The sequence below is a fragment of the Strix uralensis genome, chromosome 7 (genome assembly GCF_047716275.1).
Source record: "Strix uralensis isolate ZFMK-TIS-50842 chromosome 7, bStrUra1, whole genome shotgun sequence".
Taxonomy (NCBI): Eukaryota; Metazoa; Chordata; class Aves; order Strigiformes; family Strigidae; genus Strix; species Strix uralensis.
In genome coordinates, this window is record NC_133978.1 from 39,017,939 (window position 1) to 39,031,078 (window position 13,140).

Genomic DNA, 13,140 nt, shown 5'->3' on the forward strand with positions numbered 1-13,140 from the left:
GCCTGAAAATGCACGTACGTCACTGAAGTGCTCCTGTTTCTTTTCCTTTGAATGGCCACAAAAATCAATGGGGAAAACATGAGAATGGAGAGAAAACCACCATCCCAACTGGTCAGCGTATCACGGGAAGATGCTTATTCAAGGTTTTCAAGACAAACTATTGTGTCAAACGACGCAGACCTACCCAAGAGGCATCAGTATCCACAATGGTGTCCCACTCCCACTGATAAACAAGGGTATGTGGAGGGTTAAGGCCACACATGGATACTATAGTGACTGGACAGTAAATACTTGAGGAATTCCTACAGGAAATATGAAGTGCGGGTAGCACTCGAGAAGCCTCATCCAAAGAGGACACTAGGGTGCCACTCAGAATATAAGTCAGTAAGTCAAAAAGCCAAGAGACTCATGCATTAAGCACTGAAAGTATTATGTGACTGTGCTGGCATTTATTGGCCATTAGACATATCAAAGGACTTGAAAGAAAACAAAGAATATGAATGGCTTGTTTGGCACTGCAAACTTTGCTAGTTTGCAAGGTACAGACAGTTTTGGTGGCACAAACTGACATGTAAGGACATGATTTCCCACTGGATAATAAGAAATCCTGAAGCAAAAACTCTATCAGAAAATGTCTGGGCTCACTTGGCCTTGCAATTATTTTTCTCTTTGCACTTCTTTCATCTCAGGGCTGCCACTTTTGAGGCCTATGTTGAAAGCTCAACTGACTCATAAATTATGTCAGGGCAAACTTTAACCTATAAAGCCAGACATTAAAATTTCATGGCAGTGGTGTTGAAGACAGCAGGCTAGCACAGTTGCAATGGTATGGAGCAGAGGCAGCACTTGTGATCATCAGAGAGGAATTCAGTGGTGTTAGGAAACCCGTGTTTTACACACAGACAAGACACTGCCATCCTGTATCCTGGATGTGCTACCACTACTGCCTCATCCCTGTTAAGTTTTGACATTTCATGAGGAAATAACAACACAACCTTGCATGCTGCCATAGCACCTTCTCCTCTGGCTTTCCACCCAGACTGTTCCCAAAGACACTGCCAACAACTGCGAAGGGCTGCTCCTCACTCCCTGTCTAGCTCCTGGTAGTACTTTTTAACATATTCACAGAAGCAAAGGATAAAGAACAGCTGAGCAAGCAGCGGGCTGGGCAGCAGAAACGATGCTTCAAGTTATTTCCTTGCCCAGGAATGCCTTGTGTGAGCACCAGAGCCCCAAGGGGAGCGATGGATGCCATGCGCCAGGAGTGCCACCATCTTCTGAGCTTGGGGTTTCTTGGAGGTATTGCTGCACACCTTGTTCTGCCACAGGTAGCACAGAAAAAAAGTTACACCTTTATCTATCTCTGTTGTTGTTTCCTAAATGAATGGCAGGTGAGATTCTGCCCTGAGGGTTTGAAATTGCTGCTGGGAGAGTCACACACTGCAACAAGCCACCTTGACCAGGGTGCTGCCCAGCCAGAGGCACAACCATCTGTGGCTGGATTCTGCAGCTGAACCTTCCCTTCAGCAAAATAGCCAAGGAAAACAGCCTAACAGCAATATTGCACATCTTGCCTACGCTCTGTCAGCTTAGCAGAGCATGCCACGGTTCCTCCTCAACCTGGAGCTTCACTTACTTTCTGCTGCCCAGAGGGAGGCAGAGGAGGTTGGGAGCACTGAGGAAGAGCAGGAAGAAACTGCCAGGCTTACAAGACAAGGAGAAGTAACAGACATACCTGTAGGATCATGCAGTTGGAGAGCGTCATGACAAATTAATATCAGGGTGGTCATGAAGGATAGAATGATTGAATCACAGCCTGGTTTAGGTTGGAAGGGACCTTAAAGACCATCTAGTCCCAACCCTTCCACCACAGGCAGGGACACCTTCCACTAGCCCAGGTTGCTCAAAGCCCCGTCCAACCTGGCCTTGAACCCTTCCAGGGAGGGGGCAGCCACAGCTTCTCTGGGCAACCTGTGCCAGGGACTCACCACCCTCACAGGGAAGAATCTCTTCCCTAGATCTCATCTAAATCTGCCCTCTTTCAGCTTAAAACCATGACCCCTCACCCTATCCCTACACTCCTGATCAAGAGTCCTTTCCCCCCTTCCTGTAGCCCCTTTAAGTCCTGGGAGGCCGCTCTAAGGTCTCCCCAGAGCCTTCTCTTCTCCAGCTGAACACCCCCAACTCTCTCAGCCTGTCCTCACAGGGGAGCTGCTCCAGCCCCACAAGCATTTTCGTGGCCTCCTCTAGACCTGCTCGAGCAGGTCTGTGTCCTTCTGATGTTGGTGGCCCCAGAGCTGGACACAGCACTGCAGGGGGGTCTCACGAGAGCAGAGCAGAGGGGGAGAATCCCCTCCCTCGCCCTGCTGCCCACACTGCTCTGGATGCAGCCCAGCACACGGTTGGCTTTCTGGGCTGCCAGCGCACGTTGCTGGCTCACAGTTGGTTTTCCATCCACTGATACCCCCAAGTCCTTCTCCTTGGGGCTGCTCTCCATCCACTCCTCACCCAGCCTGGATTTGTGCTTGGGATTGCCCCGATCCATGGGCAGGACCTTGCCCTTGGCCTTGTTGAACTCCATGAGGTTTGCATGTCCCACCTCTCCCATCCCTCTGGATGACATCCCAGCCCCCCAGCAAGGGGAAACTTATTTCTCACAGCACCTAATTTTGAGGGCCAGTTGTCTGAGCTCCTGCTCTCACTCTCCTTGTGCAGGCTTTGTCCTTGCTCTGATTCACTCTGTGCTTACCGTCCCCTAACCTGCTGCTTCCCCTTTGCAGGCCTGCACTCGGGCAGAGGTCCCCACCTCACCCCCACCACCCCTCTGCCCAGAGGAGCGTTACAGAGCACACGACACGACCCTCAGCTGTGTTAGCTGCGCTCACTTCATTTCTTTCAAAGGCTGAGAAATTGTCCCAAATTTGGGAACAATAACAGGCACACTCCTGACACCACAGCAACTCTGCTGCAAAATTCAGACCCTTTTTATCCGAAACGGAGCAGGCGGGTACCGTGGTTTCCAAGCTGCGTGGCTGCAGGATTGCAGCTCTGCTTTGTTTCAAACACAGCAAAAATAACATCCCTCTCCATCTCCCGCTCAGACACGGCTTCACAATTTTTGCTGGATTTTTTTTTTTTTTTTTTTAAGTTCACCCTGAGGTAAAAAGCTCATCATGGAATGGAAAATTTCAGCTCAAACAAATTTAAAATATGGCAAAATTACAACCTAATGGGAACAGGATCTGAACTAAGGGGTGCTGGACAAGTCTAACTAAACACAGCACTAGCAGCTCCACCTCTAAAGCATATTTTGATCTGCTACGTAATTGGACACAATTCCACAAACAGGAATTCTGTAAACCACCCTATATATATTATTTTCAAAAGCTCCAGCCATTCACTGGGTACATCTTTCCACCCACATGGATCCAATTACAGAATAGGCACCCAAACTCTCTGGGACAACCAGAAAAGAAAGAAACGGGTAAGCCATGATCACTCTGACTTTACTTCATTCAGATCGGCATCACAAACCCGCTTCATTCTTAACAGACTACTCTAAATGTCTTTACTCCGGGCTGTTGCCCTAAGATTCCTTTATCCCCTCAAATCTGCACCTTTATCTCACCCGTACTCTTCTACAGAGCAAAATCTGTTACCTGGTGCAAAAAGCTCACCTCTTCAAAACAGCCTGCTTAGAGCAAAAAGTAACGCTGTCACACAAAGATGTCATAACTATATATTAAAAAAACCAGAGGAACTGGTCAAGCTGAGTAATGCAATGAGACTGAACTGCTTCTCTTCCTGGAAGACTCATAAATCTGCCTATAAAGGCTATGAACCAGTGTTTTCAAAGATATCACCATCCTTGCATGGCTTGGATTATTTTTCCATGCCAGATGCACATTTAACAAAGTAATACAAACACTGCAGCTTCTTAATATACTCTTTTAATACCATGACAGTTTGTAAGCTATTTCCCTCAACATGTGACTAGTTATGTTTTCAGTAAGCCCGCATGAAGAAGCAGCCGTTTGGCAGTATGGAGGTGATTACAACATGCAGCCCGAGGCTATTTCACCTCCAGACCTGCCACCGTCCTGCTGCACGGAATAAAGCCCCTTCCTAGCAAACTCTCCAAGGGTTTGTGTTGTGAATTATAAAAGGGATGGTACAGTATATGCAACTTCATAAAAACCACAGAAATCCACCTGTGTACTGCAAAACATTTAGCTTGTCATCAGGTAAATATAGCTCTGTACCCATTCACTTTTTAAAAGAGAAAAGCTGCACAAGTGCTTCCACAGAACGGGAACTCCTGAAAAGCAACTTCTTTGGACCCCGCTGCACTTGGCTGATGGAACACTAGCGATTCTTCTCACTGAACACCATTCTGCTAGCAAAGACTCCTCTCCTCAGTCTGCTGAAGTAGTTCCCTAATTTCTCATCATCTTTCACTGATTGCTCCATAAACCTTTCAAGACAAAACCAAGAGAAATGCTCATTTTTTTCAGAGTGTGTTTTCACAGCAGCTGGCGCGACCCCTCTTCAGTGCTTTACTATGCTACAATCCGAGATTAAGAGCCTATAATAAAAAATAGCCATCAGAGATGTCAGCATGCTATATTACTGTCCTACAAGCCCAGCGTTTTGGCAAACGCTAAGCTTTCTGCAAGGTAATTTTTACAGTGTTGCTTACACTCAGTCCTAATCTGTTGTTTATAAATACAACACAACAGTGTCTTACTATAGCAAATCCCAGAAAACAAGTGGCAAATGACAAAATATGCTTAAAAAAGTTGTCTTTTGCACATTTACAGATTAGAAAAGAATATCTTCTGACCAAGAAAGAAGAAAAAAGCTCATATATCAGAGGAAAATAATCTAAACTTCAATCACATCTAAAGCTCCGTTAGCAGGTTCGTTGTACGATCCTTTTGAATTTCTTGTACACTCAGCAACTAGATCTGATAGTAAACATCAAACCAGGAAGGCAGCTTTTGAAAAATCCAGGCTCAGCTGATACAACTCTTTTAAGTCAAGTTCAAAGTAAATTTTGAAGATGAGATAGTGTACCACACCTGAGTGTTTATGACATTCAATAGGAGAAATATGCAGCTCCCCACTGCAGTGTACCCTGCACACTCCTTCCTACCTCTCATCTTCTCTGCCGACCCCCTCCAAAATTAACAGAGCAAAATTAATAAAGCTAAGTAACTCATGACAAGTTTAAAGCAACAGCAAAGGACTACTACTTTGGCATGCAAGAGTAAGCAATATTTAACACACAAAAATCAAGGCAAAAGCCACCCTGTCTTGCTGATCAGCATTTTACACTCACTGGAAACTCCAAAGCCCCACACATTTTGCTTGAATGGACGCAGCACAATTCCCCTGTGAGCTCTACGCTTTCATCCACGAGCAAAACCTATTTCACCCTATTTGCATTCATGTAATACTGCAAATTGTTACCCTGCAGGCCACTATCCATCTCCTGAAGAGCAGATGAACACTGGAACTCTTTAAGAGACATAAATTAAGATATTCTTCCTAAAATAACACTCTGTTCTGCTTTTGCTGCTAGTAAAACTTGCAGAAGTGTTGGTCTGCATAGGAGAATTATTGGAGCGTTACACCAAAAAGTCAGAGCTTGTTTGCCATCACTTGATTTCTATCATAAGTAACTTACATTATGTGAGCTGCAATAGAAAACATTACCTAAAACCATTTTCTGCTGGAAAACTAAAACAGAAGGTAAAAGTCACCCATGCTGTGACACTGTAACATACTACTACTAAAGAATGATTTACAGCAAATCTGCTTTATCACCACACACCAGCAAAAGAAAAGCTGTTCCAACAATACGCCCAAAACTGTAAGAAATACTCCAACAACCACTTTTAAATTTTCCACCTATTTCTTACAGGATGATAGTCAATATTACAGGAGATCGTCTACTTTCACACCCCCCAAGTGACACTTTGTCTTGGACACTGTAACTGGCACCACATGGAGTGGGAAGGGACGGAAGAGTTATGGCACCAGCCTGTGTCCCCTGGCTCTTTCTCTGGCCAGAGAAGACCTCCAGAAAGCAAAGCATTTAATGAAACATAACCCTTTCCTAAAAATAGTATAAACTTAAGCTCTGTTTCAAATTGGGACTGACAAGATCAGTTCAGTAGAATTTAGGATAAAAGGAGAAGACCTGGTAATTAAATAAAAACCCTGTTCACAGGACTGCAGATAACTTTGAAATGAGTAACCAGTGTATCCTTTCCCAAGGCTATATGACTGTATTTTGGGCCGACAGAAAGGACGGGGGATCTAGCCCTAGATCGGGATCTCTTTATGTCTAAGTGCAGTAAGAAACAAGGAAAAATTAGATATTCTACATTAACCATCAGTCAGCTACTACAGAAAAGCTGGAGCACACTCTTACCTTCACAAATTCTGTCCAGTCGCTGCCGCTTGACTTTGTGTTTATCCACAAGTGCCATTCTTGACGGTATTTTGTAACTTTCTGATTCAAAAAGCAAAGCAGTCCCCCAGGAACTCAGGAAAACTCACAGGAATTGGCGTGCATACCGCCACTGTCGATCCTGCAGAGGAATGAAAGGATTCATTAGGATTTCCAGCACACTAGGTGAGATCTACCCGTCCCCAAGAGCAGAGCAGGCTTGTGAAAGGCCAGCGGTGAGTTTAGTGCTTCCAACCCCAGCGTCCCGGCGGTCACACATCTTATACTGCAAATCAAGCCTACAGCCCCTTTATCTTCCCTGCCATCAGAAAAAACAGCACTGTACACGAGAACTGCCGAAGCGCTGTATGGCCTTCCCAGTTTTATTTCTGCCTTAAAAATCTATTCCTAGCAGATAAAATCCATTAAGCTATTTTGTAGGCTCACAGACACTGAAAGATTATTAGAGAGTATATAAAAACTGAAAAGTAGCTTTTGCTCTTCCAGTACTTTCACTCACACAAACCACTTTCATGTCTTATTTAAGCCTTGCCTTGTAAAAGTCATCAATGGACCTTGAATCTGTAACTAGACCTTAGTACATATTCCAGCTGTCACCGCAGCCTGTCCTTACCTTCATGCTTGAAGGGCTAACATTAAACTTTGGGTGCCAGAGCCGCCGTTTCTAGCGTACACACTTTTAAATGCTGATGAAATAAAGCAATCCATAAAGCGGTATGTGTGGCTGATTCATAAGAAATGCTCTACAAAGGGACAACAGCTGCAGGCTTTTCTGCATTTTGGTGACACAGAGAAAGACCCTAAATGGATCTGCTCAGGTCTGATGCTTTTGTTCCTACAGAGAGCCAAAGGTTCGTTTAATCCCTGAACGCTCCGACCTGCGCTCAGACTGCAGACCCTGAACGTGCCGTTGTGGCACTTTTACCCAGCAGCTTTGTTGTAAAATCCAGGTACAAGTTTTTCAAAGCAAGTTCCACACAGTATTCATGAATCAAGACATACAACAAAAGACCTCATGCTGACAACTGAATTCAAACAATTCAGCACTACATGCACTAATTTTCTACCGAGTTATGCTACACTACCAGTGATCCAATATCCTCTTTTATATTTTAAGGTGAAGACAGATGACCTTGATAAGAGCTACAAACCTTCAGGGATGGATCCTGCTCAAGAGGCTCCTGCCCCCCCTGCAGCCATCCACCATCCTTTTAAGCCCACTTAAAAGCACCAAAAGAGCAGAATTATTGGAAAGCTGTGATTTCTAGAAACAAAGCAAAACACCACCGTGTTTTCAGACGTCTCGCAAGGAAAGAAGGGGAAGAGGAAGGCAGGCACGAGCGCAAGCACAGCAAGAATCCCCTCCTGAGTGGCCACCTGTATCACGCTGCAAAATCTCAACCTCTCTGCTTACAAAGGACTAGAAAGGGTTAAAAAAAATAATTCTGAAAAGCCAGCAATAACCACAAAGTTGGTACCATTCATTCGAAGTGGCCCCCAAACAGCTCCTCCGTGGCAGGTGAATTTTCACACTGCATTATTAGCAAACAAAATTTTCACAGCAAACTAAAATACCGCTGGGTTCACGTAATCTAGGACATACAGAAAGAAGAACCAGGAAAATCCAAGCTGATGTCCAAAAGTTGACCTTGGGCAACGTCTGTAACCTTGATTTCTGCTTCCCCTTCTGTAGAGCAGCGATAGCGACACTCAACCCATCCTCTCCAAACACTTCAGGTTCTTCATAGTCACACAGTCCAGTCAGGCATTTCTACCCTGCATTTTATTCCTCTGGAACAGCTTATGGCTCTCCTAAAACCACGCCGGTGAAGCAATAACTTCCCAGAAAACACAGTTAACAAATGCAATAGGCTAGGCAGAGCGTGTGAGGGGTAAAGGCTCTAACAAAGCTGCTGCATACCGAGATGACAATTTCATGGAGATTATTGTTATTATTATAAATGGTTATCAATTATGCATCACATTGATAGTTAATTTATAAAAGGAAAAGGGTTGTGTTGGTACAACTGAATTCTGACTAAGGGAAGATAGGCGATTTCCTGGTAGTTAATGGCCAATTTCCCAGCAGCGCAACTGCAGCATAATCTCTGAGATTTATAGCAATAATTAATTGATTTTTTTTAAACACAGGGATGCTAAAGAGCACGATTCCCACTCACATTAATAATTAATGCAACATTCTAAAAGGAGCAGAAAACTTCCATTCCAGAGGCAGAAGCTTGCTACAGTCAAAATACTTCTTACAACAAAAACTGTTAGTGTCGCTAAAGTCAGAGTAGCAAACAGCATTTCCACGATCAACATTTAAAAGCATACACGTGAATTTCTACCTCTATTACATCTCACTCCACTTTCATCGAGAAATGCCAGGTTATGAAGAAGTCATGTCAGGAGAGAAAGTTAGCGTTTTCCTCTGAAAATACTCAAATGGTTCATTATGTTGGGGCTGCAACTCTTTCCCCCTTCTCTTCCCAAACAAAATCAATATGCAAAGTGTATTTAATTTTGACAGAGTGCATTTTCTGATGGATGAATGCTTCCATTAAAGTTTTTTTTCTCCTGCCATCTCAGTTCCCTGCATTACTCCCTGGAGGAAAACTTTCTACAAAAGAAACTAATAACAATCAGAGAAATTACTGCTCATATTATCAGAATCCCACACAGCTTAATGCAATGCCCCTGAATGAACACCGTCCTAATGATGTTAACTATTCCATCTTTGCCTGACAGGTGTCCAGGATGATACCAACAGCAATAAAAGCCCAACTCAGAAGACTTGTTAAAAATGTGGCAGGAGCTGTCGAGCAGAATTTGGCAGGGATGGATAAAATGGAGAGAAGCAGATGTGTGGGGCACAGAAACAAGTGGATATTCCCCAGCCTTCATATGAAGCTGTAATTAAGAAAGCAGTTCCTCCATTTGCGGGATGGAGGATGCAATTAGTTGTGCACCCAACTTCAATCTATCCTCAATGATTTCTCCATCCAACCCAATCTCAAAACAATCGCAAGGCTAAATGTCCCCTGCAATAAAATAAATACAATCAGGCTAGGCAGAACAAAAATCATGGTCAGCAATTAAAATAGAAGAAAACCTCATTGTATAAGGAAATTTGAGAGAGAGAGAGGTGCACACACAAAAATTGTACTTCATCTTCAGCAAGATTAGGAAACAAGTGAAGTGATTTACATACAGTAATTGCATGGCCGTGTTAGCCTCCAACAGTGTCTTTCAAAATGTAAATTTTCTTCAAAACCCTCGGACGTGATGATAGCCCATCAATTATTTATTTATTTAAAGAAGGATCGTACTTAAATACAATGTTTTAGGAAAAAAACCAATCCTGACATAACACATTTAAAAAGCTTCTTAATACTGCCCGTTAAATACCACAATCCATGAGCCAGAAAATGAGAGCAGAGAAAGCTGTATTAGGGCTTAATTTTCTTGCTTTTGATGGAAAACGAAAAGAGAGAAGAGGTGATTTTCCCAAATAAAATGCACTGTTAGACAAAAAAAGAGAAAGGTGACTTTACAAAGAATGTGTTGTCTTCTAAGCTCTTCTCCCAACTGTTCTATTATTTTTTCAGGGCATACTAGGAAGCACAGGAGCACAAACACGGGCAACATCTATTTTAGGGCATCCATCACAGGCACTGCCATCAAACCACGGTGGCACCCAGCAGGTGATTAGGAGCCCGTTGCCCGGACAAAACTGTGTCTCACCCACTCCCTCTCAGTGCCCAGCCCCGGGAAAGCGTCACGGTGTTCTCTACACCCCATTTTGCGATGAGCTGAAGCCGACGCAAGCGCCCAGCCCCACCACAGGCCTTGGTAAGCATCACAAAACCGCACCTGTGAGTCCTGCTCATCGGCTGGGGTGCAGTAAAACAGCAATTGCCGCCTTTTGAGGTGTGAATGAACAAGTGGTACAAACGCACCACTTCTGCCAATGAATACATGGTCGTAGGTTAAGTGGGACTCCTCTTTAACTTCAAATACGAGCATCTATCTACACAATCAAAAAATGCACATGCGCACTCCAAGACCCTTAGTGGAGCCAGAAACCTGTGGCTCACAATTTCCGACTACATTTTCTACCCTCTATGAAATATGGCATCAACAAAATGGAGATACCCTACCTCAGAAAACTCTTAGCTCCACGAACTGCAAAAGCTCCCATTTCCAAACAGCAGACGAAAACATCTGTCGTTTCTCACATCTAAACTGGGTTTCCACATGTACAACTCCTTAATTAAACAAGGGCAAATCCAGTCCAAATGTTTTGATGATACTGTCAGACATTTCCTAGGCTCTCAAGAAAGGAGAGTTTCCCAGAGAGGGTTCTGTACTTGTGATCGCTGCAGGACATCAGCCCTCCCAGCTGGAAGCAGACCACGACACTCAAGTGGTCCGTAATCATGAAGTTAGTATCTGCAAATGCCAAGGGCAGCTCTCCCTACCACCCTCTTTAGGTTAAGGTACAGTTTTCCAAAGCTTGATCGCACTTGAATTGAGATTTCAATGCAGGAAGAGCCCTCAAAGCCATGGACTGTTTAAAGACCTGCGTTAGCATCACCGGCTGTTAACTATTCTGAACTAGCTGGCCATTGCCACAGCTGATCATTTCAGACATCGGCAGCCGCCGTGGGGAGGACAGGAGGGGCTGAGAAGCGGAGTTTGTGCAAGAAAGGAAACGCAGAGAGAAGAAAGAAGGAGACACACAGAGATAATGACAGGGGAGGGAAGCGGACAAAGGAGACAGTACAATGCAAGAGGAAGACTTTGTGAACACTGTGTCATCCTTCCTCCCTACACTGATGGCACATCCTTAAGTGCGATGCCCCTCCGCAGCCTCCATCACCTTCTCCTCTCTCTAAAGCCCTGGCACGACCGCAGGGGAGGAGGGAAGCACATCGCAGGGAAGGGATAAACACCACGATCCTTCTTGAAATCCTTTTTTTGGATGTTTTCATTTAAAGCATAATAAAACAACATGGGGAACTCGCAGTGTCAAGACACCATTAAGCCCGATAGCCCAGCAGGAACCAAAAAAGGATTAAACATTTATATGGGTAGTGAGACAAACATAGATTTTCATTAGCCAAAAAATAGGTTATTTTTTTCTTTTTTTAAATGCCTGAGGCATGTAAACCATCATGCTTGGGAAGAGGAATCACACAGTTTCTGTGTGGCCAGGATTTGGACTTCTCCAGCTCCATTAAATGCTTTCAGCCATTCCATGGGAAATAGGATGCTAGGGAAGAGGAAAAAAAAAAAAAAAAAGAAAAGCTTTTTCCCAACTTCTGGGAGAGCTACCTTGGCTGTAAAGCACACCTCAGTGCCAGGCAGCTTGCATCTCCCCTCCATGGACCCTGAGCACCCTCAAAACAGTGAGGGCAGGACTCCTGCTACAAAACCACTGTTAATGAAGTTTAATGCTTTTCCCAGTTATTAGTATGATTCTGCTGCCGCAGAGCGTTCAGCGATGTTTTGCATTAAGGCCTCTCCGTGGGAACGACTGGATGACACCGTGGGTGGCAATAAGCATTATTTGCCTAGGTGACTTGCTTTTTTTTCAGCCCAGAAACCTAACGCCCCAAGTCTTGCCCCTCCACTGGTGCCTTCCCCCAAAAACTGCTGGGGAAAGTGCACTCAGTGGGTGCCACAGAGAAAGCAGGAACGCAGCAGGTTAAACGTGCTTCACAGAGAGCTGGCACTCCCACGTTAGCACCTGCTGATGGCAAATAAAGAGCTCTTCTGCTCTTCACCACACAGAAAAGGAGAATAACATGCTGTAGGAGTCTTGCGCTGAAGAACTCGTAACAATTTTGAGGAACTTGCTATTATATGAGTGAACAAAATGTACCATAACGGCATATGAGCCTGCACATCTGTTGCTAAATTAAACACGCTACATAATGATGCAGACCACATCTTAAAACGTTATGCAACAAGATACAGACTGTGCTAAAATAATAAGGCTTCAAAGATGACATAGAGGGCCTGATCCTGCGTTCCTTTCAGCCCTTGAAAGTCACAGCAAGTGTCCCTCATCAGTTCTACTCCATCAAAGCTACTTGTTGACTCAGTAAAAGAAGAATCACAATTATATGCATATATATATGCCCTTCAAAGGAAAAAAAAGACATATGGGTTTGTAGCATTTTTCCCTCCTCTCCATCTTAATGATGCATAAAGCATGGAAGAGGCTTTTGTTTGGATCTGCATTTTTTTTTAAAGTCTCTTTAAGAATTGTATTTCAGGTTACAGACTGCGCTCCAGATCGGGTTCTTGGTAGTCAGAAAGATGTTATGAAGACCTACAGAAATGACAATATTCAAAAGTTGCCTCAATAGCCATGGTGCAGAAGAGAGGGCAGCAAGATACCCAAGGTTTTGCTCCTATTTTATTTTTCAACATTTTTTTCCCTGATTTTATTTTCTGACATTAGTGACTAGTTCTTGGTTTTAAGAAGATCCAGGCATGCTCCCTTGTCAGGTAGTAATAGCCCTCCTCAGACCCTCTGTGAGTTTTCAAGTAAAACTAGGAAATACCAGAACTGGCACTCCTTTCATTCCTAAAGCTAAAATACAAACAAGCAACCCAAACAGACAGCAAGAAAACTGCTTTAAAGAAAA

The 13,140-nt window shown here is 44.0% G+C and overlaps 1 protein-coding gene across 5 annotated transcripts in view; it reads right to left on the reverse strand.

Moving 5' to 3' along the window:
- CTBP2 (C-terminal binding protein 2) overlaps positions 1-13,140 on the reverse strand; it is a 143,557-nt gene that overhangs the window by 57,684 nt on the left and 72,733 nt on the right. For all 5 annotated transcript variants that reach the window (XM_074875502.1, XM_074875504.1, XM_074875506.1 and 2 more), the window contains exon 2: positions 6,440-6,599. In XM_074875502.1, the coding sequence (XP_074731603.1) occupies positions 6,440-6,497 (58 nt within the window). In that variant the 5' untranslated portion in view covers positions 6,498-6,599. The remainder of the gene's footprint in view (positions 1-6,439; positions 6,600-13,140) is intronic.